The sequence below is a fragment of the Peromyscus leucopus genome, chromosome 8a (genome assembly GCF_004664715.2).
Source record: "Peromyscus leucopus breed LL Stock chromosome 8a, UCI_PerLeu_2.1, whole genome shotgun sequence".
In the NCBI taxonomy this organism is placed as follows: Eukaryota; Metazoa; Chordata; class Mammalia; order Rodentia; family Cricetidae; genus Peromyscus; species Peromyscus leucopus.
The window spans coordinates 8,637,169-8,663,960 of NC_051085.1; the positions used below are offsets into that span (position 1 = coordinate 8,637,169).

The 26,792-nt window shown below is 42.9% G+C and overlaps 1 protein-coding gene across 2 annotated transcripts in view; it reads right to left on the reverse strand.

The window, feature by feature from the left end:
- The window catches only part of Cdk19 (cyclin dependent kinase 19), a 128,112-nt gene that overhangs the window by 13,405 nt on the left and 87,915 nt on the right, over positions 1-26,792 (reverse strand). Inside the window, exons 5-8 of one of the 2 annotated variants that reach the window (XM_037200413.1) lie at positions 17,162-17,219; positions 4,771-4,902; positions 842-985; positions 617-686 (exon numbers count right to left, since the gene is read on the reverse strand). In XM_037200413.1, the coding sequence (XP_037056308.1) occupies positions 617-686; positions 842-985; positions 4,771-4,902; positions 17,162-17,219 (404 nt within the window). The remainder of the gene's footprint in view (positions 1-616; positions 687-841; positions 986-4,770; positions 4,903-17,161; positions 17,220-26,792) is intronic. The other variant, XM_028890230.2, reaches the window with a different exon arrangement.

Sequence of the window (26,792 nt, forward strand, 5' to 3'; positions counted from 1 at the left end):
GTGTGTTAATACAGGGTTTCTCTGTCCTGGAACTTGCTCTGCAGACCAGGCTGTCCTTGAACTCAGAGGTCCACCTGCCTCTGCTTCCTGAGTGCTGGGATTGTCCACCACTGGGCCTGCCTCTGTTTCTAACTATCACAGCCCTAAACTGGGTATATAGCTAAAATCATTTGGAATACACTCTTTAAATTACAGGCATGACAGGTAACTAACATCTGAGTCTCTGGTTTAAACCTACATCCTTTTTAAAAGAAGAGTGACTTCTCCTATTGAAGCTACAATCTGTAATTAACAAGCCTGAGAATTTGTCTCACCCACAATATTCATGCTGACTCTGATGATCACCCCAGTGTGAAGTATAAAAAGGGAGGCCTTCAAAGGTGTTGATTATGGAGGGTTAACACAGAGTTCACACCCTTTTGCCTTCCCACCACAGACCGCAGCAACAGGACACTCTTCAGAGTAGACAGCAAGCAAACAGACAGTGAACCTGCCAGCACCTTCATCCTGGACTCCCCAGCTTCCGTCCCTGTCTGCTCTTCATCAATTACTCATCTGGGATTTTTGTTTTGTTTTTCCCAGCACAGATGGACTTCAATAATCTGGAATTACTTACGTTGTTCTTCTGAAGTCTTTTTGAAGTGTTGGGTACTCTGGCATTTTTCTAATATCTTCCCAGTCTTTATCTTAAAAAAAAAAATATTTATAGAAAATATCTTATTAAGTCTCCTAATTCTTTTAATTTGAAAATAAACATAAAACAAACTTCATGCATGCTCTTACAATGGAACACTTTTGAAATATAACTCAAAATAGTATTTTGAAAAGGGCAACAAATTACCTGCAGGAAACCCCATGACACTAAATATCCGATCTAGTTGATCATGATGAAAAGGATTGCTTGTTTTTATATCCTCCTGACGACAGTGAAAAATAGGCTCTGACGTCAACAATTCAGCAAATATGCAACCTATTGCCCATATATCTATGAAGGGAAAAACAACTTCTTACACAAATGCATTACATTTATATACATTCGCTAGTTACAATTACTGCATATAATTCCAATAGATACACAAAACTATATTTTAGTAGAGGAATGTAGAATAGTTCACCACAATGTCAAACACATCTTGAAGATAAACTACATAAACAAATAGTTTAATTATATTCATTAACTAGAATAAATGTCAGTATGCTCTGTTATAAAACAAACTACCCAACAGAAAGTTATGTTGTAATGCTGCTGTGGGATAATGCTCTTGTACACTGTAAAGATTTATCACTCGAATTGGTTTAATAAAATGCTGATTGGCCAGTAGCCTGGCAGGAAGTAGAGGTGGGGCAACCAGACTAGAATTCTGGGAAGAGGAAAGGCAGGGTCGCAGAGGAGGCAAGATGAGAATGCCATTGAGAAAAGGTACTAAGTTATGTGGCTAAACACAGATAAGATGGGTTAATTTAAATGTAAGAGCTAGTTAGTAATAAGCCTGAGCTACCAGCTGAGCATTTATAAGTAATATTAAGCCTCCGTATCAATTTGGGAAGTGGCTACTGGGTATTTGGGAACAGGCAGGTGGGAGAGAAACTTCTGCCTATAAATGCCTCTCTTCTCTGACCATTTAGTTATCTACCTCCACAGAAATCAGCCTTCTGGATAATGGGTAATGGCCTTCAGTAACCATTGTTTACCATACCATGACCTGCTATGATAAAAGGCCATAAAACATAATCTAATCTTCCTTAATGACACAGCCACTGTCATGATCATCGGGGACATCCATCAGTACCACACAGTAATATTGTGTCGGCTTCTTAATTCCTTCCTGTCTTCCACATCATGCTGTCTGTCACTCCTGTTTCTAATAGCTCCATCATCTCTCTTCCTCCCGATGGCTTCTAATATAGTCAGTGAGGCCTGCTACTATAAGCTGCCGGTCATGTCAACTCCTGATTGGTCCTCTACTCAAAGCAAAATCTAGACTTCCCTGTGAACTGTTTGCATCAAGAACCTCAGAAAAGCAAGAATGTTAAATTCTGTTTCCTGCCAACATTATCTTTTCATTGTTGTTGTTTTGGTTTTTTTGTTTTGTTTTTCGAGACAGGGTTTCTCTGTGTAGACCAGGCTGGCCTGGAACTCACAGAGATCCACCTGGCTCTGACTCCCAAGTGCGGGGATTAAAGGCGTGCGCCACCACCGCCCGGCCTGACAACATTATCTTAATTTTGTATTTCCATCCAGCTCTTGCATCACTTATACTTGTTTCTGACACAAACCAGGTATGGGGAAAAGTGAGAATGAGTGAACGTGTGTGTTTATATAGACTGTTATGAATATATTTTAAACTCAGAGATAAGTGATTTGGAAGGGATTATTTTTCTCTATCTTAACAATCTGCCTAACTTCTACTGTGAATGGATAATGGTTATTACGATTTTGTTTTGGAGATGAGATATGATCTCACTGTGTATCCCAGGCTGGCCTTAAACTCACTCACAACCTTCTTGCATCAGCATCCTCCCAGGTACTAGCATTGCAGGAATTAGTACCTGGCAAGTAATTACATTTTTATCTTAAGTGGTAAATCTCATTAAATGAGCAAAAAAGTTGCAAACTGGTTAAAATTCAATTTCAGTTCTCCTCACATTTATTAAAAACAAATAACAACAACAACAACGACCCCACCACATCTATTTCAACAGCAGAGGGAAGCTGAGAAAGAAAACGACTACAACCGCGCTTTCCAAGAAGTGTGCTCCCCAGTGGGTAGACACACAGCAGAACTGCCCAGGAAGGCCCGGGAAAGCTGGGTTTCTGGGGACTTGTTGTACGTGTGACATTAACTTTGGGGGTGTGGCCGTTTGAATGAGAATCGCCCCCTCGGCCCCTATGGGATGTCTGGCCCCTGCTCCGGGCTTTCCAAGGTTTCGAAGGTCATGCCATTCCCAGTTAGCTGTCTTTGCTTCCAGCCTGTGGGCCAAGATGTCAACTCTCAGCTCATGCTCCAGCACCATGCTTTGCTGCCGGCCGGAATGCCGCGCCCGCCCCACCACGATGGTCAAGCCCTCTGGAACTACGAGCCCCAAATCAAATTCTTTCCTAAGTTGCCTCAGTCATGGTGTTTTTTGTTATAGCAATAGAAAAAAGCAAGGCAGTGAGAAACAATTTTAGCAGAAAAAAATATTTTGGCTAAGTATCTCTTTTCTTAATGGGAAATCTCCTTTTAATATATTATACAAGTTGCAGGTGAGGGCCAGGGGCATATGGATTGCTTCTGATTCCACATCCTCTCCCAGGCATGTTCAACTTCGAGCTGCATGAGGCCCAGGGTAGCTATGAATACGGCCCAATGCATTTATGGATGATGAGGTCATTTACATGCTGCAATGCAAAAACGATGACCACTCCTGCTCTGAACTCCACACCATCTTTCTTCTTTGACGGCTCTATTAATGTCCAGCTAACAGTCCCCTACACACACACACACACACACACACACACACACACACACACACACACGCTCTCAGACTTCTTCTCCCCTCCTACGCTCTGCTGCCTTCTGAGGTTCCCAACAGCTGGCAGGAAAAGACCGAGATAACAAGAAAAGCAAACCCACCAGGTCGGAAGATCCAAGAGCCACGCTGGGTCTCAGCCCTCGGTCCTGAGGCCACTCCAGCCACTCTAGTGACAGCACGGCCTCAACAGCCGCTGATCTGACTGGACACAGGTCCATGTCACACTCACACTCCTCTGCAGTCAACACACTTGTCCCCACAGTTCTGAGACCACTCGGAAGCTTTTGCAAACGTTGAGTAATCATGAATATTTTACATTTATATCGACTTATATTTATATTAATATCCCTTCAGCACTACACTACGGTACCTGGATTTTGAAGAAATCAGATCTTCTGGTACGGCACTGGACTATGTGTCTGCTTTTGACCCATGAACTAATTACGAGGCTAACTGCATCTCTCCAAAGACAGCAACAGAACCTGCAGTGCCGTGAGAGGCATGCTACTTCAGAAGCGTGTTCAACAGAGCCTGGACTGTTTCTTGTGGATTCTGAGTAACATTCCACTCAGTGCCCTTGTTAAACAGATGCCACAGCAGCTAAGGTGATCAGGCTGTACCGCCTGCAGCCGAAGCAGCAGCTGTGGAGAGAGGGGATGCAGAGGAGTGTCCTCTCGCACACCAACACGGCAGACCCGGGCCTGGCCACTGCCTCCTCTCTCCCTGCCTTCTCTGGTTCTCCGCTGTAAAGAGATCTCCGGAGCTGAGGAGATTCTCACCTGCTAACTCTCTATCCATAGCCACGTCTTCCCTGCAGTTAGACAACAAAATCTCCCAAGTCTCCACTGTAAGGAAGATCATAAATCCTAACAAACGCATTCAGAACCATTTTTCTTTCTCTAGTTCTTTTTCCTTTCGGTGGTCTGGCAAGTTGCCGAGCGATGCCGTCCTACCAAGTCTGTGTTTCCTGCCTTAATGGACAAACTGCCATTCTGCAGACCGTTCAAGAGAGACGGAACATCACACTGTGTCTTGGTTAGGACACTTGGAGGAGCTTTTCTCCAGCATGATACTCCTGTCCTGGTTTTCATTGTAAAGCCAGTTCCTAACCCGCTCTCCAGCCCTTCGGATCAACAGCTAGGTAGCAGGGATAAAGGAAGATGTGCATGTCCTTGCTGCCATGGACATGGCTTTATGACCAACCATTTGACATTTAGGAGCGCTCAGCTTGTCAACCATCTTACAGACACTTACCAATGGCCTTTGTGTAATGCCTGGCACCGAGTAAAAGTTCTGGAGCCCGATACCAAAATGTCACGACCACGGGGTCCAAATCTGCGAGTGGCTTTAGAGGAGAGTTGAATAATCTGGCAAAGCCCATGTCAGCTGAAAAATAAAATAAACATGCGAAACTCAATCTGACATGCTATCAGAGCCATGCAGGGGCTGGTAACGGCCCTTCCAAAGACGGACGCCTGCTCTAAGAACTGCACCCTGGTTGGGAACTGCATTGTTCACCTTCACTGAGATACAGTCCTTGGCGCCATCTGCTTTACCGACAAGAGACTAAAGCTTAAAAGCTTGCTGACTTCCTGAGAGCAAAGGCCTGAAGTTCAGAGTCCAAAGTGGGAGGTGAGCCTAAACTTCTGCTTCCTGGCTTTCAGGAGCAGTTGAAACATTCCCAAAGTCTCCTTGTTTAGGACTGTACGCCGCCCCGCCTGAGAACTGACTATCCATACCACTTAGTTCAGTGCGCCCTGGAATCAGGTGCTACACACCCCGGAGGGCTGGATTACCCGTGTCTCTTCCCAAGCCTGTGCTCAGTGACACTGGACTAGACATTCAGCTATGGGGGAGCAATCAGAGCATGCAAAACAGAAATACCATTATCGGGACCTTTCTCCTAGAAAGTCGACTGTAACAGCACATGCACAATCCCGAGAACATACACAAGACACACATATATATATAATAGATAATTACTCTAAGAGATATACAGACAGTTGCTATAGTAATTCATTTAACAAAGATGTAAAGAAACTAAGTATTAGGGGGTACTTGTCACTCTAAGGTTCTAGAGATCTTTTTTATGATTTCATAAATAGGATGTACCTTACATCTATAAGACACTTTTACACATGGCATTTATACACATCATGCAACCTCATATCACCTTCATAAGAATCCTACTTTAGTACTTTGCTTCTCGCTTCTGAGATGAGGACTCTAAAGCTGAAGACAATTAAATGACTTGTCTATGCTCACAGGAAGAGCAAGTCATCAGCACTCAAAAGCCAGGTTTTGACTTAGCAGCCCTCTTCTTGTGTGCACATTGCACACATGCCGTGGGTGTGCCGGCAGAGGCTGCTATCAGGTGTCTTGCTCTTACTCTGTTGTCTAGCCATTCCTTAGAAACTGAAACAATCCATCTTGGCTGGAAAGTTCCCTGCTGGTGCAGACTGTTTGAAACCAGAAGGGAAACAACTTCAGGAAGTCCCTGAAACTGACCAGATTCCACTATGCCCCTCCCTCCCAAGGACACACAGTAACAACGGCTGGGAGGCACTGTGAGGCAAACCAAGCCGCAGAAAACGACAGCAAGCAGACCGGCTACCGGAAAGAGGCAGAGAGGAGCCCACCTGCCTGGGAGAGGCTCAGACCAACGGAGTCACTTGGAAGGGACACCCTCCAACCTGCTGAGCCGCCTGCAGGCTGTGCAGTGTGCTTTTGTGAGCTGTCACCTCTGCTGAGTGGGCTTTGGTGGTACACCTGCCTTTGAGTCATTTCTGCTCCACCTAAATTCCTGGAAGCAACCCCTCACCCATCACAAAGTTGGTCTCTGGTGGTACCTATTTTACTCTGCCATGAGTTCCCTCTCTGGGGTAAGTAGACAACTGTGTGGCGTTTCCCCAGGAAGTTTAGTGACACAATACTCACCACCTTAGTTTTTTGAGACAGGGTCTCTCTCCCTGAGCTCAACACACACTCATTAGGCTGGCTGGCCAGCAAGCTCCAGAATCCTCCTGTCTCTACACCCCCAGCTCTGTAGTAATAGACTAACTTTTCACGTGGGTGCTGGGGATCTGAACTCAGGTCTTTCATACTTGTGTGTTAGGCATTTCAACTTAGGCACCACGGAGCCCTTTAGTAGCCAGACTCTTAAGCACTGACTGACATCCAGTCAATTATACACATGGCAATTACAAACCACAGAGGCAGAGTCACAAGATGATAAATCCATATAATTTAAAATATACAATATACACAGTACACTTTGAATGTGTAAGGAACCCAAATGTACTATAAAAAGAACAAATGCAGGTGACTACAATGGGTCATTTAATCAGAAACTAAATATGATATAATATGCATTAAATTATAATTCATTATATTGTTTCTTTAGAGTTTGAAATAATGTATAATGCTTCATGAGACTGCTCTGGAGTATCAAAACTTTGGCGGTCTTAAAAAAAATTCAAGTTAACCAAGGAAACCCATGCTGATGCCTACCCTTTTAAAACTACGTTTCTCTAGTGCAGACAAGGCCAGCCAGCAATTTTCCCACTACTGCACCTGTTATTTCATGACAAGCTAGAATACTGAACACACCACCTTCCCTGAGTGACAGGCGCTGGCTGCTGTTGTTGGTTAATGTGGTGGTGATGGAAATGTATGATGCTGTTGGGCCACTGAAAAGCATTTTACATTACAGGCAAAAGCTAATGTTTCTCTTCTTATTCTCTACCTTTTAATTAAATTTTAAAAAATTAATTAAGTGATTTATTTATTTTTGGAAACAGGGCCTCACCATATAACTCTGGCTGGCTTGGAATTCACTCTGCCTCCCAAGTGCTGGGACTCAAGGTATGTGCCGCCATGTCTGCCTCCACCTCTTAATTCTGTTTAATTCACTGTTAAATGAAGCCATGGCCAGAAGAAAATAAGTACAATTCCACTCTACTGAACAAAGTTTACAAGAGCCTTTTCAAATAATTTAGATAAAGTAACTAACCTAAACATTGCTTTGACTCTTTTCTAAAGAAAATGTGTGTGGAACTGTTCAATTAAATGGATGTGTAAGCTGAGCAGTGGAGGTGCACACCTTTAATCCCAGCACTCTGGGCAGGTGGATCTCTGAGTTCTCAGTCAGCCTGGCCTACAGAGTGAATTCTAGAACAGCCAGGGTTACACAGAGAACCCTGGGTGGGTGTGTGAATGTGTGGGTGCTAACTAGGCAGTATCTAACAGCAGAGTCTAATGTCCAACAAGTGCGCATGACAGCAGCACACAGACACATTCAGGTAACAGCGTCGTTTCTAACCCATGCTAAGTCCCACAGCTGGGAGGTCTCTAGCTCCTTCAAGGAACCATCCAGAAGGGTGCTTTTAAACACAGCAGAAATAGACTAACTTGAAAATGGATTCTGAAGTTTAAGTTTTTTGAGAAGGGAGAAAGGAAGGATATTAGATAAGGATTGCTAAATATTTTTGGTTTCCTGAGACAGGTTCTTACTCTTAGCTCAGCCTGGCCTGGAACTGACTATGTAGCCCAAGACAATCCTCTCATCTCAACTTCTGAAGTGCTAGGATAGAAGGCCTAAGTCACGCTGGGGTCTTTGAGGTTGCTAGGGAGGAAACGGCACGATGTACCTTTTTTCCATTCAACTGTGCTGTTCTCTGGAGCCCAAAGAGAACTATACTAAAGCCTTAAACACAGGCATTTGATCTGCCGTAAATCGGTGAAGGGGAAAATGAATAGGAATCTCACTTACACAACTGAAGTAAAACATAGCTCTCTGAACAGATGAAGATAGGTTTCTTCTATATCCCAGAATCTAATCAATATTTATAATGTATAATTCAGCTATTATTTAGCTTAAAAGGGCTTATTAGGAAATGTTATCATTTTTACTATTTTCTACAGAAAAAAATATTTTCCAGTTTCAAATAACCCTGGACTTTTGAATTATAACATGTTTTTATGTTCAAGCTACCTGTGTATTATTTATCCTGCAGTTGTACATAAAATGTTTTTACATTAAAAAAAGACAAACACTATAGAATTGTATTACATGTAATATATAGAATATGCAACTTCATAGAGACAGAAAGATTAGACGTTATCTCAAGATGGAGAAGAAAGGAATATAGAGCAATGATTTCCTAAGTACAGTGTTTCTGTTTTGTGTGATGGAACAGCCCCACAAACGGACAGTAGTATTAGGACATAATATCATGAATGTAATAAATCAATACAATTAATGTAATTAATGAATATCATAAGTATAGTTATTGAATGAATATTGTGAATGTAGTCAATGAATATCACAAATGTAATTAATGTCATGAGTATAATTAATGAATATCATGAGTGTAATTAATATCTTGAATGTAATTCATACCACTGAATTGTAAACTTAAAAATAGTTACAACTGCAAATATTATGTTCATTTAAAAAAATCAGGTGGAATGTAATCACCATATATTATATGTGTGTATGAAATTGAAGACAGCGATGTTCTAAAATAGAGTGGTGATGGTGTCATGGGCCTGTGAGGATGCTGGACTAAAGTCTATCAAATTGTGCAAACAAGGAAAAAAAATAAAAGAATAAAAGACCATTTGCAGATTTTTGATTTTTATTTTTGCACCACAGAGATTGAACCCAGGGTCCCATACACGCTGCGCCAGCACCGTGCCCTGAGTGCCCTCAGCCCGACTGCACTGTCTTTAAACAGTAATTCGGAGGCTGTGGAAGCAGCATGGTGGTGGATTACCACACACACACAAACACAGCATTAAAACCAAGTTTATAAGGACTTAATCCATTATAATTACTCTTATTGTTATTTATTAATTTATAATTTATCCCCAATCTTTCCTAGAATTATAATCTTGAAATTCTTAACACTAAGGTAGCTTGTCTGAGCAGAGAACAGAACTTTATGTTGACTAGATTTGGGTGGTTAGGGTAAACAGAGCGAATGACACAAAACAATAAAGAGTCTTAGAAGATGCCAATGAATTCACTTGGGGACAGTGGAGCTCAGGGTACCAAGAGGGTCACATATCGATAAAGACTTCTGCTAGAGAGGACAGACATCCAAACTGCAGAATCATTTTCACAACATCTAAATCCTGGAAGACATCATTACAGAGGGAGGCTGTGTCCCCCAGCAGTGTTCAAGGTGTCCTGACAGCGCATGACTGGAGACAACAGAAGCACAGTGCAGAAGGAACAGCGAAGCCAGAGACAGAAGACCAGCCACACGGTGTCAGCAGCCTCGGCCAGACCGCTCGGGAGACATGGCGCCCCGTGGGGAGAACAGTGACAGACAGACAGACCACAGGACCTGCGCAGACACAGGCCAGGATCTGCTAGGACACAGGTCACAGGCACACCGTGGGGAGAACAGTGACAGACAGACACAGGCCACGGATCTGCTAGGACACAGATCACAGGCACACCGTGGGAGAAAGAAAAACAGTGAACAGACAGACACAGGCCACAGGACTCTGCTAGGACACAGGTCATCAGGCAGCACCGTGGGGAAGAACAGTGACAGACACAGGCCACGGACCTGCTAGGCCTTTTCAGAGACAGTCTGACAGCGAAATGGATTTCAAGGTGCGATTCTAACAAATTACAGTCAATGAAACCACAGAGTGGACACGAAGGCCATCCTAGGAGTAGAGAAACGATGGGGCTGCACCAGCCTGGGACACAGGGACACAAATGCTAAAGAAAACAAGATGGAGGCAGGAAGTGTAGTGGCGCAGAAAAAGTGACCACCAGTTACAGACCCTCCAAGTCTAACTCACTGACTTTGTAAACTTGGTGACTGTAGAGTTAGAATGTTGCAGGTCCAGAGCCAGATTATCTCGAGCCATCCGAAGTCCTCTTGATAGGCATCTGTTGTCTGCCTGACCTAACGTCCTTCCTTTGGGATCACTCATAGACCACCCGGGTTCCACCAAGGTACAAGTGAAGAACGTGACTGGGTAACATCTAAAACCACAGCAGAGTTGATCCACTTTGCTAGGCCCTGCCTACCTGGTATTTGGAAAATGCCTTATTTTATGATTTGTTCTGGGTCTATAAAAGTTCATGCAGCTGCCTCCATGTCAGAAAGTTATTCGGGCTACTGAAATGTGTGCTCCTTGGTTACAGCTGCTCACTTCAGCTCAGAATAAACTCCCTTATTCACTTGGAGGTGAGCACTCGACTCTGTGTCGACAGTTCTGACTCTAAACCATGAGGCCTCAATGGAGCATCCACTTCATCGGGAGTCACCTGCGTTGGCATCAGTTATCAGCAGGTCACCCAACCACACTGCCTCCTCAGGTAGATGCTGGTGATTCTTTCTGGGGACTGGGCCTCTCCTCTGGTGTGGCTGGCATCTTTGACAGTCCTGTATTCTGTGCAAATTATTATCAGAGCCTTGGTGTCCTACCCCAGGCACCCACCAGAGCACCTGCTGGTATTGCTGATTTTCAGAGCACCTGTGTGCTAGGGTCTCCAGCACCCGAAGGTGCCGTTTCCGTGTCCACTCCAGCCTACCGCAACCTCATCCCTTCAGCTTAGAAAGTTCGTGATCATTAAGATACCACACATGGCAGGTGCCATCTCCTCTCCAGATCAAGATGAGCGCCAGCCTCACAGAGAATGAGACAACACACCCCATTCCTGGAAGGAACTTTATTAGCCCCACTATGAAGACACATAAGTGATGGGCACCCAGTGTCTTGAGTCCCCTCACATTCTTGTACACGTTCAGAATAAACCCCAGACACAATGGGCACCCAGTGTCTTGAGTCCCCTCACATTCTTGTACACGTTCAGAATAAACACCAGACACAATGGGAAAAGCCTACCTTGGGATGAGACCCAAGGGAGCTTGTCCCACAAGTGGCCAAACGCAAATCCCTCTAGCTAGCATACAAGATTATACAGTTTCCAGGAAGCGTTTGGAGACCACAGCCACCTGGAACTCCACTTGGCTTTATGTCTAATAATTATAGCAATTCAACTTTGCAATTATTTGGAAAAACTGGGAGACCTATCAAACTATAACTTGGTTTTATCCACCCTCGCCCTGCACAGGCAATGGGATACATTCAATATCCTCAAATCATGTTTTTTGTTTTGTTTCTCCAAGCTAGAAGTTGTACACAATAAAGCAAAATACATTGAACAGGAAGGCTACTTCAATTTAAGTTTAAAAGCACCTAAGAAATGGTAAAACTGCAAATTTACAAAAGAAAACCAAAAAGAGTTTTGGAAACCATAGAAACAAGAAACAAGAAAGGTGTCAAAAACCAGGAGGTGGTGGCACACACCTTTAATCCAGAGGCAGGTGGATCTCAAGGCCAGCCTGGTCTAAAGATGAGTTCTAGGACAGCCAGGCTACACCGAGAAACCCTGTCTCAAAAGCAAACAAAAAAGGACAGAAAAGAAAAAGAAAGGTGCTGAAGAGCAGGAAATGAATAAAGAATCCCACCTTGCCTGCTCTGAGTCCTCACCACCCTTCCTTGTGCTCTCCACAAGTTCTCAAGCTAGACAAAGATCTGCATCAAACTCTCAGCTTGTCATGGCCTCTCCTCACAGCCTAGGACAGTGACCCCACACTGTCTATCCAGTACCTGGGCACAAGCTGGAGATGCTAAGGCCTCTCTAGAATTTGCTAGAGAACTTCAGATCATTGTACCGACCTATAATCCAGTTATTTACCTTTCATTAATTCAATTTTCCATCTGTAAGGGCATCTCTCTGCTGCTCAGCTTTTAAAATCAGGGAGGGAGAGCCATGGCCTGAGATCCACACAGCATGCCTCTTGGCCTCTCCTGCCCTCTCTTACAGTGAAGAGGGCTCTTACTGAAAGGTCCGTGTTTCCACCTGGTTCCACCAAGCCTACACACTGTTGTGATGTTTGTCAATCTGCCCCAGACTTAGACAGTAACTGAGTAGAAACCCATGGCATCCTATCAACATGGACAAAGGACTGTATGAGCAATCTCCAATAATGAGACATTATGCATTACTATGAGACTTAAAAAACTCTAAAAATCCCAAATTGTTGACAGCAGCCTCCCACAGTGAACACCTGGAGAAAAACGAAATGACAAGAGCTAAACCAGGTGACTAACACTGAATGTAATGCTGCAGACTCCCTTCGCCTGGACAGGAAGGGCCCTGTCTGGTTCCACAGAGAACTTGAGAGGGCAACTCTTCCATTTCTCACCTCAAACTTTGACCAGCTTCTGAGGACACAACCACAAACTCATCTTCCACGACCCCACCGAGTACCCCAAGCAGGTGAACTCAAACCACCACAACATTCCTAACGCTCACTCTTCTATGTTCAGATAATGTAAGAACTGTCTAAGAGATTCTGCACCTTCTTTGGTATATTTTCCTAATTGATAAATCACTAACCTTGGTTTAGTAAAACTACAAAAGAGAACAACAGTATTATGTCCTTTTATTAATCGTGTATTTGAGTGTTTGCTTGACTTAAAGCAAGTCTTGATGTTGTAAATGACTCAAATATTTTCACAGAAAAATATTCTCATTATTCAGTATAACTTTTAAAAAATCTAATCTTCACACTGACAAAGACCTAGTTTAAATTTTTCCAAAAGGAACAACATTTTAGGGATATCTCAAATTTTAAATTTAAGCTGCTCCAATACCAACAGAATCTCATAATAAGAAAAAAGTATTAACTGGGTTCAACCATCTGGATTACTATGTTATTATTTTAATAAAACTGTTGTGGTAGAACAAATTAAAGGCTCTAGGCAGTCCTATGACATATACAACAACTAACTGTACTGATAGCCAATGGCTTTGACTTGACTCACCATATACACAATTCTAAAAAGGCTCCAGGCTCTGAGACAACAACACCCATAGTGTTGGTCTGCACTGATGCTACTAGCATCGAAGGAGACCTCTTTGGAGATGTAAGTACCAAACTAGAAGGTTTAGAACAAATCCACTAAAACTAATTTCTAAAACATGTATCTTTGAGCCAGGTGGCGGCGGTGGCACATGCCTTTAATCCCAGCACTTGAGAGGCAGAACCAGGTGGATCTCTGTGAGTTTGAGGCCAGCCTGGTCTACAGAGCGAGATCCAGGACAGGCACCAAAACTACAGAGAAACCCTGTCTTGCAAAAAAAACAAAGCCAAAACAAACAAACAAAAATATATCTTTAAAAGGGCTCATATTTAAATACATAACATTATTCTTTCAAAAACAAGAAGCTTATATAAGAGATCATACCTTAAAACCTGTGTTTCCTGATTAAATGACTTTTCAGGGCATTCCATAGTGCAAGCCAAGATTGTAAAAATATATTGCCCCTTGACACTCAGAGAACACTGCAGAAAAGGGGGTGGGGAAAAAGTGAGAGCCGGAGGATGCAGGGGAATGCTGCCCAATGCTCCTCCTGGACATGACATGACCACTGGGCTCAGGAGCCACAGCAGTGGTTTCCTATATTAAGACCTGCTCACAAGGCCCCACCTCTAGTTCAGAAGCTACAGGAAGTTGATGGTGGTGCAATTTTATCCTTGAAGGCATGGCACTGGCAGGTTGTCCAGAATCAGGCAGACAGCCTAACACCTTTATGCACATAGGCAGCACTAAATGAACTCTCAGAGTTCATGGTTTGAAAAAGGACATGGGGATGGGAGGAGGTGGGCTGAAGTAGGAGCTGGGGTGGAGATGATTAAAACACATTTTATAAATGTATGACACTGTAAATAAATAAGCAAAAATATTCTTAAAAATTACCAAATAATACTCCTATTCTCCTGTTCTGACAATGAATAGTAAATCAGTGGGTAAAATTATGAAATAACTTACTGGAGTTCCAGTTTCCTTTCTGATTGTAAAATAAGGAATAAGATTTTATCATGCATACAAATGCTGATCTCTCACGGGTTTGGCCTCCAGCTTCTACCGCGGACAGTAGTAACACTTGATACATATAGAAAGGATAATGTTGTTGGGAAGGAAATTTAAAATTATTATTATCTGATTTCTTCTGTAATGTAATGGTTATCCATTTACTTTCCCAGGCTTTCCAATATAATATCAAAATAATAGGACAAATAAAATATACCATAAATATACCTCAGATGACACGGCCATTAAAGACTAATTCTAAACAAAAACTGGTCACACCACATAAGGTTATAGCTACAAAAATCAAAAAGCCCCAAAACAACTAAAGTTAAAATAGTAATAAATTGTTTCACATATCTCAAACATCAAACAAAGTATTTCGTAGAATATAAATGATTATAGGCACAGGGAAAACACAGTTTAAAGATCTTTTTTGAGTCAGGGATTTGGTTAAAAATGCCTATTACTGTCATAATTAGTCAACTTTATATCTAATCTATCTAAATATACATGTCAGATACAAAGGGCAAAAAAGAAAAAAAGGCCGGGCGGTGGTGGCGCACACCTCTAATCCCAGCACTCTGGAGGCAGAGGCAGGCAGAACTCTTAGTTCGAGGCCAGCCTGGGCTACAGAGTGAACTGCTGTCTCAAAAAAAAAAAAAAAAAAAAAAAAAAATCTGGCCTAATCCTGACAGCTAACAATGGTATATGACCTGGGGGCTCCTTCCTTAGTGATTCTAACAATCCCTCTCCTGTACACTGCTTTCCTGCCTACTCAGCTTCACCTTTATTAGATGCTAAAAACGAGCCTTCCTGGCATCATGAGACGTAAATCCCCCTCTAGCCTCGACATGTACAAAATGTAGTCCATGCCAAGAAGGAGAACTGTGAATGGAAGCTCTCAGAAAAATGCCATGCCTATGTGAAAGGTTCAACCAGGCTACTGATTAGGGCTTTACGGTTGTGGAAAACTGGAACTTTGCACGTCCAGAGCCAAGTGATCTCAGGATATTGTTATTCCTTGTTTCTGCATCTGCTGTATCTTTTCAACCATCAGATAAAACTTCTAGAATGTATTAACAGACCTCTAGCTTCCTCCCATCAACCTAAAGGCTAAGAATGTGCTCAGGTAATGTATTAAATCTATAGCAGAGCTGTCCATCTGTCCATGCCAGCATCACATACCACCACCCAGCTTTGCTATCAGCTATCTGTCTACCTGATGTTTCTGCCCGTGTATTTGGGGGATACCTTGATACATGGCTTTTGTTTGTTCTGTGACTACAAGTTGGTTGTAACTGCTCTCACAATGGAACTAGCTGTTAGGGGCAACCTGAACAAAATGTCTTCATCTAGGGACAAGAGCCATGTCCTGCACTGCAGAGGTAAAACTCAGTTTAAAATGGAGGGGGGGCTGCCAGTGCTGAAGGGACCAGGAGGAGCTGGAGAAGAGCTGTGATAATGCTGTACTACAGGAAGCTTAAGAGAACCAGTCCTTGTTACAGCTACCAAGGGAACTCAGGTGCGCAGACTCAGGGAGGGATCGGGAGCCTGCAGGGAAAGTCTCAGGACAGGAACCTTAGCCATGGCTTCAAGAACGAGCAAGGCACCGCTCTTTAAATCCAGCTTCCCTTCACCGTATCTACCGTGGCAGGCAGCTGTGTGGCTGAGGCAACATAATAAAGAACCACACTGCAGAACAAAATGTTCAGGCGGCTTTCTCATGGGGAGGGAGACTAGCTTTTATCTCCTGTTCACTTTTGCCAAGCAAAACGTCCTTCTTCAATAAATGCCTGTAAGAAAACATGTGAGTGTTAAAATGAAAACAGACAATGGGAAAGGAGCGGGAAGGGGAAGCACCCATCAGGTAGTACTTAACAACAGCACAGTAAAGGTCAATTCCACGCCAACCGGGCAGAGGGTCAGAGAGGGTTTGCTAGTTTAGATCAGCTCCTTCCGGAACTGGACTGGGAAGAAGATGCCCAAGTAGGAAGCAAGCAGCCGGGCAGGCTGGCTGAAGCAGTCGGGTTGTATCACCTCCAGCATCAACTTTCCAATAGCACACAGTTTCATTAAAACCTTTCCTGCCAGCACTCAGGAGGAAGAGGCAGGTGGATCTCTGTGAGTTCAAGGCCAGCAGCCTGGTCTACAGAGTGAGATCCAGGACAGGCACCAAAGCTACACAGAGAAACCTTGTCTCGGGAAACAAAACAAAACAAAACAAAACAAAAACAAACAAACAAAAAAACCCCTTCCTGTCTGGGTTAATGGTCACAACCAGTGTGAGGTACTAAGAGCATTCCCTTCACCAGGGATGACAGTGCCTGGCCAGAGACGTGCTCCTGAGGACAGCAGTGGGGAGCACCTGGGAGACTATGCATTGAGTTAGGGGTAGGGCAATGCATGGGGGACCAGAACACTGGCGGCTAAGGAGAGGGCACAGTAAGCTGGGGTGCTGGAGAGCGGTGGTGGCATGCTTGGCCTACTGTACGGAGCAAATGTTTAGGGGCTTCTTAACTGACGCCCCAACTGACAACAACAGGGTCTTATTTTGAAGAAAGAGCTGCGGAAAACTGTGGGTTTATAGACTACCTACATTTTCCAACATATTTTCTATAAACACTCCAAGAAAGTAATTTTAAAATCAACAACTTAATAAGGGTATTAAAGGGGAAACATCTTTGTAATCACCTTGGTTTCTTCATCAATTATCTGAGGAATAATTACCTACCTATTTTGACTCTCCCCCTTTCAGGACCTTCTCCCATTACTAGGATATTTGCTGGTTTCTAGAAATAAAAATAGAGCACTCAAATTACTACATTTATTCTTTTGACATGCTCCAAAATGGAAATTTTCTCTTATGAAAATATAATTGATGTATTTTCATTCCGTCTAAACTAATTAAAGATTAAGCACCTTTTCCAGTTAAAGCATTTGATATTCTTGAAGTTAGCACTACATTCATATAAACACCTTTGCCAGAAAACATACCTATTTTCAAAATTGTGCCATATAAATAATTATTACCAAGTAATTAAAGCTATCATATCTATTTGTCCCATAATTTAAAAAACTGCACAAATTAAATGCACTTATTTTTAATGTACAAATTTCAAAACACAATATAACGACTCTCACTCAAGTAAATCAAATGAGTACTCCTTACTGAGTATTTCTGGACTACTATTAGGAAAGCATCACTCACATACAGACAGGCTGCATTAGAGTTCACATCAGCTATAATAAAAGCACAAGGAAGAAACTCCAAATACAATTTCAAAATGTAGGACAATAAAAACCAAAGCCCACCCAGGCAGCAGTGGCGCACACCTTTAATCCCAGCACTCAGGAGGCAGAGGCAGGGGGAATCTCTGTGAGTTCCAGGCCAGCCTGGTCTACAGAGCTAGTTCCAGGACAGCCAGAGCTACATAGTGAGATCCTGTCTCAAAACAAGCAAGCAAGAAAGCAAACAAACAAACAAAAAACCCAAAGGCAATACAAAGCTCTACATGGAAAGAATAAACCACAGACATTCAAGCGACTCCCATGGTCCTCACCTGCAAATGTGTGGAAACAAATTGTGGCAACGTACAGGGGGAAAGTGAGCCAAACTCCTCTGAAAACTCAGGAGAGAAAATGTGCGTACTTAGAATGTATTGTACTCATTTATTCGATGAATAGATAGATGGATAGACAGAGCGAGTTTTCTTTTGAGACAATCTCTCTTGCTCTCTCTAAGATCCTTTCCATGTTGCTGATTTTTGTTTTAAGAAAGCTCATCAATGAAAACAAGAAGCACATACACAAATATCGCAAAGGAAGTGACTAGCAATGTTATTAAGGGCAATGCCTACGGGGTGAGGGCAGGGACAGACTGTTAGCCAGATCCTGGAACAATTACCAGGAGGAGAGAAAGCAGGGAAGAGGAGCAGGGCTAGGAAAAGTGTGCCTGGGAGACAGGAAGAGCTCTGATTGACAGGAGGGAGAAGGTTCCTGCTGAGTAGTCTCAAATGCCAGTGAAGTAATCTGACCCTTACAGGCCGGCCGGCCACAGAAGCAGAGACCAGAACTGATGTGAAGATAAGAAGCATGGGGGAGGGGTGGGTTGAGTAACATTTTAGAGAAACCAGTTCACAGGACTTTGTGACTGAAAGCAAAAGGAAAAAAATGAACAAAAACCGGGACAGAGATCACACCAAGAGCTGGGCCTCATGTGACACAAGAATGACTGTCCCTTTTGTGGGACTGGAAAACTACGAGAGGAAGGGACTCAGGACGGCGGTAACCAGGCAGGAGTTTGATATCACGAGAGGCCTAAGCCACACTAGTCAAGAAAGTGGGACAGAACGATTTCGACTAAAAGTCCTTGTCAGAGGAGCATGACAACTAAAATCAGGTCACCAGGCAGAATGGGGAAAACAGCATCAGGTGAAAACCAAACCTTCAAAATCCAAGTTTGCTAACTATCGATGGATATAAATCTGAGTACAAAATGTTACACTGTAGACTTTCAAGAAACAAAAGGCAATACATGACGACCTGGATTTCAAGGAGAGAATTTTAGAACAGAGTATAAGGAAAGTATTGCAGGCAGGGGTGGCGCACACCTTTAATCCCAGCACTCAGGTGCAGTGTCAGGCAGATCTCTGTGAGTTTGAGGCCAGCCTGGGCTACAGAGTGAGATCCAGGACAGCCAGGGCTTCACAGAGAAACCCTCCCTGGAAAAACAAAACAAAACAAAACAAAGAAAGTGGAAGGAATAATAATTCTTTTCCGTGAACATCAGCATAGTTTTTAGGAAGGTGACTTTAGTAAAGATCAATAAACTCAAATGAGAGGAATGGCTTTTCAGGCTCATGGGACCCTACATAGACACATTCCTATGGCACAGACATGGAGATGACTCGGCAGTGAAGAGTTCTTGATGCTCTTCCGGGAGACTGGAGAGCTCGGTTTCCAGACCCACGTCAGCCGACCTGCAGCCAGCTCCAGGGAGTCTGATGTCTGATAGATTCACAACACACCCCCACGGTTGGGCATGTCCGGCAGACCTAGACACTTCTGCCTAGCCAGTTCCAGGTCAAAATAGCCATTTCTGGGGCAAGGTGTCTCGAGTGACCAGGACCCCTTGGCTTTGCATGGTTGCGTACGCATGCGTGGAGTAGCCACATCGACCTGTGTACACGTGTGCCACCCAGCCTTTATAAGCCGGTGCCATATTCCCGGCTTCCTCCTTCTCCTTCTCCTCCCTCCTCCTTCTTTTCCACACACGTGTCTCTTCCGCAGGCCTGAGCACTTGTCTGTCTCTCTTATCTTAATAAAACTCTTGGTAGTGGATTCTGTCGTGTTTCGTGACATTTCCTCGCAGGGTAAGAGCGCTTCGAAATAACTAACAATGTCCACTTGTGGCCTCCAAGGGCACATGCAAAGGTTTATCACGAGAGTGCATGCATGTGTAGAAGCACATGTGTACATACACACAAATAATTTTAGGGTCAATTATGAAAATATAAGACAAAATCAACACATATTTGAAAATTTAAAAATATTTCTAAAGCAATCATGGCAAGAGGAGAAATGATACAAAAATGAAAAACACTCAAGACCAAAATATTTAAAATACCTCTTGCCAAAACTTATGGAAGGCCGCTAATAAAGCACTTATGAGGGAAGTTTATGGCTTTGAATGTTACGTCAGGAAAAAAGCCTACACATAAGAAAGTGTGTGCCTGAAGTGTTTAAGAAAGGCAGCAGCTTAACAGAATAGCCAAGCAAGAGAAAAAAAACAAAACAAACGCTATGGCGTATTAAAGAGATCCCGCAGACACAGGAACCAGCAGGGAATTATGAATCTTTGAGACAACTGGAGTAAGAACACAGGAAGCACATAGAAGAAGAGGTCCTTGATACCAGACGAACAAAGAATCCCAGGAAGAGCTGCACACCTTTTATGCTATGTATACAACAAGGTAGATAAAGTCGAGAAACAGCTGGACGTAGGGGTGCATGGCTGTAACCACAGAAGTCAGGAAGAGCAGCACACGTCTGAGGACAGCTAGGCTATACAGTGACGGTCTGTGCATGGAAGAAGGGCAAGAGAAGGGAGGAACGGAGAGGCTGGCTGGTAGAAGAATCAAGCCACCTAGGCTACACATCACTCAATGTGTTCCATGCCGGTGACACAGCAGGACTCTACCAAAACAACAGGGCTTATTTAGCAAGTTCAGGGACTTAGGTTTAATCTCTAGCACCTCAGAATTAAATAAATAAGAACAAAGAGCTAAGAATAGCCAAGACATCACATACACACACATACACACATACACACACACACACACACACACACACACACACACACACAAACCAAAAGTTTGAATAAAAAATACAAGAATAACTTTTCTTTCTTAAGATAGAAACTCACTACAGAGCCCAACTGGCCTGTAGCTCATGTAACTCAAGCTGGTTTCAAATTCAAAATCCTTCTGCCTCAGCCTCCTCAGTACTGGGATTAGAGGGGTATACACCAAGACTTTTGTTAAAACTATCTGATCCTGGTAGGCGGCGGCGGCTGCTCCTCTGGCTGCTCCTCTTCCTCCTTCTCCTCCTCCTCCTCCAAGATTGACTTTATTTATTATTATTATTTTTTTAGCCATCTTAGAGGATTTTATTATCACCAGAAACTAGATTCAAAAATAAATTGGGGGGGGCGTTATTTATAGTAAATAAATTTATTTTATGTGTGTGGCCGATTTGCCTGCAGAGGTCAGAAGAGGGGCTTAGATCCCCTGGAACTGGAGTTACACGCTTGTGAACCTTGTATAACACACTCATGTGGGTGCTAGGAATTGAATCTGGGTCCTCTGAAAGAGCAGCAAGTGTTCATAAGAGCTGAAACATCTCTCCATCTCCAAATAAAGGATTGACTTTATTTTTAACTGTATATATGTGGGTATGTTCTGTGCACATGATACAGTATCCACAGAAGCAAGAAGGTATCAGATCCTGAGGTGAAGGAAGTTCTAGGGAGCTGTGAGCCACCCAATGTGGGTGCTGGGAACCAAACTCAGGTTCTCCATAAGAACAGTAAGGGCTAACCACTGAGCAATCTCTCCATCCTCAAACAAATTTCTTTACAAAGACATTAAAATTTTTGAGTGTAAAAGACAGATTAATTTTGCTACATTAAAATAATTTCCAATCATTAAAACATAAAGAAAATGAAATCCACAACACAAACAAGAGCAATATTTACAAGACAAAAGAAAGACCTACAAGTCAAAATAAAAAAACAACCATATAGAAAATTACAAAAAAATATTCAGAAATTTAACTACAGCAAAAATATTTTTCAATCAAAAACCTTATGTAAAGATGTTCATTCTAATTCAGTAATGATAAAAATGCAAAGTAAGAGCAATGTGATGGCATCTTAACCTACCAGACTGGTCAAAGAATCAAGACCTGAACACAGAAGTACGGCCATGCTAACTCCCAGACATTCTCGTGGGTGAGCACACTGGTACAATCTGTTTGCAAAAATCATTTGGTATAATCTTGCAAAAGTGAATAACTGTGCAGGGTGGTGGTGGCAGCGGCGGCGGCGCACGCCTTTACTTCCATCCAGCACTTGGGAGGCAGAGCCAGGCGGATCTCTGTGAGTTCGAGGCCAGCCTGGTCTACAAAGCGAGATCCAGGAAAGGCACCAAAACACCACAGAGAAACCCTTTCTCAAAACTGCGCCCCACCCCCCCAAAAAAACCAAAGTGAATAAATGAATTACTTTGAATCAGTAATTTCACTTTTACACAATATCAGAGAATGTCTGTAATAAGAGTTCATAATTTTAAGAAAATTACTGAACTACAAATAGCTACCAATACATGGCTAATCTTGGAAGTATTATACTGCATGAAAAAAGAAAGTTCAAAAAGATATCTGTAACAGAACATCATTTCCATAGAGCTTAATCTCAAGCAGAGCTAAATATAGTATTTAGGGACACACACAGTGAGATAAAGCTATTTTTAAACTGAAGAGAATAAGAGTTTCAAAACCTAGTCACCATCTGTTACCTCCTCTCAGGAGGAGGAAGAGACCAGATAGGGAGGGAAGAGCAAGCCTGCAGCTGCTGATGGCCTACCTGGGAGGTGGCAGGTTCTCCACAGTTGGTTCACGGCGGCCTTTTTATGCCTTTAGCATACAGAAATACTACAAGTGTTTTTACATGTGCACAGTAAGATGATGGGAGCAACCAAAAAGAAAACAAGGAAGGGACGGGAAGGTATTGTCTTTGACCTCTACAGAGAAACCTCTTTGAGAAGCAATCTCTTGGAGTAAGGGCAGAAGGAAGCTTCGCAGCAGGGAGAAGTGTGCCTGCCACCTGGGGGTTAGGGAAGAGCTGGCTAGGGAGAGACAGGGCAACCTGAATACAGGCAACCATGTTCCTGGTGAACTGCAGGATGTGAAGAACCACGGTGGTTAGGAGGGCAGAACACGATAATGACTGTAAAAGGGAACCAAGGAAGGACTTCCTTCCTGGTTCAAGTGGCTCCACTCTTAGCAAGAGCCCTGGGAGGAACCAGGACAGGGTAGGCTCTAGAGTGTGGGTCTGATAGCTGTTAAGGCTTGCCACAAGAGGAGCGGGTGGGCAAGGTGTTAGAGAGGTAAGGAGGAGGAAGAGGAGGCCTCAGACCAAGGTTAGAGGGAGAAAGGGGGAGTGTCTAGACAGCACAGGGTCCCTGTAAGTGGCTGTCAGATGTAAACAATGAAATCTGAGGAGATGTGACCAAAATGGATGATTAGGTCATTGGTGGCCCAATAAAAATTATTTTTGTTCAATTACAGAATCCAGATATACTAAATGAAACTCAAGTTTGTGTAAAGAAGGCAGAGACAAACTCAGAGTAAGATTCTGAAGACCTTAAGAATGGTTATTTCTGATAGGTCACAAGTTTTAAGTTGTAAGATTATCATAGTGTATAAGCCATTTTCCTATAGTATTTGTAATTCCTAAAGTTTGAGCTTTTAAAGCACTTTACAATTCTAAGATATGAACACAATAAAGTCTGTGACATGGGAACAACAAATAGTTTCATAAAAGAAATAACATGCAAGAACAGGAAACCGGTTTACATTATTTAACGCTATTAGAAATCCTTGTGATCACGTTGCGCTGAAAAACAATGTTGGCCCCACGATGAGATGCGACTACAGAGAGGAGCACACTGCAAGCCTACGGAAGCTCTAAGGGTGGGCTCCACACTGCTGGCAGGAAGGCAGGCAGGGACAGTCGCATGCCTAAGGACAGGAGTAGCCTACCCTGTGCTCAAGATCTAGAATTACCCAGGTTTTTCAAAGTGCATCCCTAAAGTGGGGTTACCTGTCCCCTTCCTAACAAGTAAAATCACGATATGGTCACCAGATACATATGTTTAAAAAAAAAAAAATCACAAGATAAATTATGATCCACCATTAAAATATGTTCAACTCTTCAGAGTATTTTCTCACACTTTTTTCTTTAATAGAAATAATCAAGAGTGTCCAGGGCTATGAAGAGGGTCTTAGAACAAATCTACCCAATTCTCAAGAAGACTAATTTCAATAATTAGTATCAGTGAAAGTATGTATGTAGCGGGGGGAGGAACTGTGTACTTCAACACCCAAACCCCTCCTACACGAAACTAACAGATAAAAAGAAGCATACCAAAACTGTCCTGACCCATTTACACCCCAATTAGCACAGACCACGCTTCACCAAAACTCTTCTTCTTACTGTGAACACAAAATGCCAGCTGTGAAGAAAGTGATACTGCTGGGTTTGCACACTTTAGTTGCCATAGAAACGGCAGAAATGGCAGAAGCCGGATGCCTCACATTTAAGTTATCAGCAATAAAATCAAACAGACAAAAATCAATGCTACAGGGTTTGTTTTAGTTAAATTCTATTGTAAAGGTAAGTCACAAAAATGTGCAACAGTAACAGGATTATACAGAGGCTATTCCTTAAACGTCTGTATTTCCATAGAATTTAGTAATTCTTAAGCCTACACTTAGGATCCTTTCCATGTACTCCCAATCTGCTTTTCCTTTTATAGGATCACTTATTTCACAGGGTTAAATTTACTTCAGTTAATTGGTGTCTCATAAATAGAACAGCAGAGAGATCTACAGCCATCCCACTACATCTGCTTTGTATTCCCACTTCAGCATAGCGGGGAATCTCACTATGACTCTTAACAGCACCAAAGACAGAAAAACACAACACAACCAGCCAGTCTTAAATAACAGGAACGAGGCAAGCGGAGGTGAACCTGGGCTAGTTTCTACAACAATGGACAATGCTGGCCTAATATTAGTGGCTCCAACTGTGCTTTCATTTCCATACAGTGTAGTACAATTCCCTTCCCATTTGCTACACAAGTACGATCCCAGGAGATTGGTTTCTGCACACTGTTCATTGTTCCCCTGAACAAATGAGATTCTGTGCTGTAGAACACATAACTACCAAGGAGGAAGCATGGTGCTTTCTTTTCTTGAATACACATAGTAGTCATCGGCAGATATTAGTCCACCATAATTATCTAAACCTTAAAACAACCTCACTAACTGGACAGTTGAGCATTTAAAAATATGCAAGACGGTGACTCATGCCAGTAATCCCAGCATTTGGGAAGTGGAGACAAGAAGATCCAATTTCAAAATCTTCCTTGGTTTCTTAACAAGTTCAAGACCAGCCTGGGAAAGGAGAGCTAGTCTCAAAACAAAAAAAAAAAACAAAAAAAAAAAAAAAAAAAACAACCCCATACCTTTAATATCAGCACTTGGGAAGCAAAGGCAGGTGTAATTATGAGTTTCAGGATAGCTAAGGCTACCTCAAGACAAAACCAACCAACCAACCAGAGGGAGAGGAGTTGGGCAGAGGATGGAGAAGAGAGGTGGGTGAGAAAGGCAGCTAGTTTCCAGACATCACAGATGAGCGCCCTAGCACTCTCATGTCTACTGGAAGCTTCCATATACTAACTGGCTAAGGAATAAATACACAAATGAACTTAACCGACAATGGTTAGCACTCACAATCCACCCAGTTATGGGGTTAGGCAAAAGTGTCTTTTGACAGGTGATGTCCCAATTTTAAAAGAAGTATCAGGAAATGAGTGAACACCCTAAAATATATCAAATTTATTTATGAATATGTTTTAAAAACTAGGATTTTATTCCAGGGCTCCAAAAATCACATGTACACTAATGACTCCCAAATCAAGACTGCTGGGTCTCTAATCTTCCGTATCTTAGAAATATGTCAACCGTAGGTAAATCATTTCCATAAATATCACAAGCTCCATTCATCCTTGATGAAGTTTTCCTTCTCCCTAACAAAACTGTCTTCTCTGGGTACTCTCTCCTTGGTCAACAGAAGCAAAAGCCCGCCCTCGGTTCTGTCCTTTAGGCTGTAACCCCGGTCATTGCTCTCATCTCTACCTCAGGCCCTACACATCTACTACCGCCGCCGCCTCCTCCTCCTCCTCCTCTTTATTCGGATCGGCTCGCCGCCTAGGACCTTCATGCTCTCTCACCAGTTGACTATGTCTCCTCCGAGGCCCTAAACAGATTTTCTAAGTGTGAGCAGTCTCTCTTAAGAACCTACCCAGCTCTGCCAGCGGGCGGTGGCACACGCCTTTAATCCCAGCACTTGGGAAGCAGAGCCAGGATCTCTGTGAGTTCAAGGCCAGCCTGGTCTACAGAGTGAGATCCAGGAAAGTCACCAAAACCACACAGAGAAACCGTGTCTCGAAAAACAAAACAAAAAACAAAAAACAACAACAACAAACTCACAACCTACCCACTCAGGAAAGCCCACACTTACACAGAACAACTAGGATTCTCTGTCGCTGGTCCTCCTTGCTGCTCTGCATTCTCTTCGTTCCAGCGACATCACTCAGTGGTATCCAGGTGGCCATTTCTCAGTCTACCATTTTATTCACACCATTTCTTCCGCCTAGAATGCTCCCAGACCCATCGCCTTCACCGCATTAATGTCTACTTATTTTTAGTATTCTAAGGCCCTCATCCCAGCTAGGTAGTAGGTTCTAATTCCGTGTTCTCAGTATTTTATACTTGAGTGTTCATGTTCATGTCCCCTGCAAACTGTCTCTCTCTGTCTCTGGGTGAGCATGTGAGAGTATGTGTGTGAAAACATGTATGCTACTGGAATGAGAGCACTGCTGCTCGTGACTAGCTAAGTGTTCTTCCAGTGGCTACAATCTTAGCCCCCGGGTTTCTTTAAAAGCATCTTTGATTTATGACTCCCTGTATATGAATTTCCTCCGCAATGGACCCACTGAGAAAAGAGGTTGTATTTT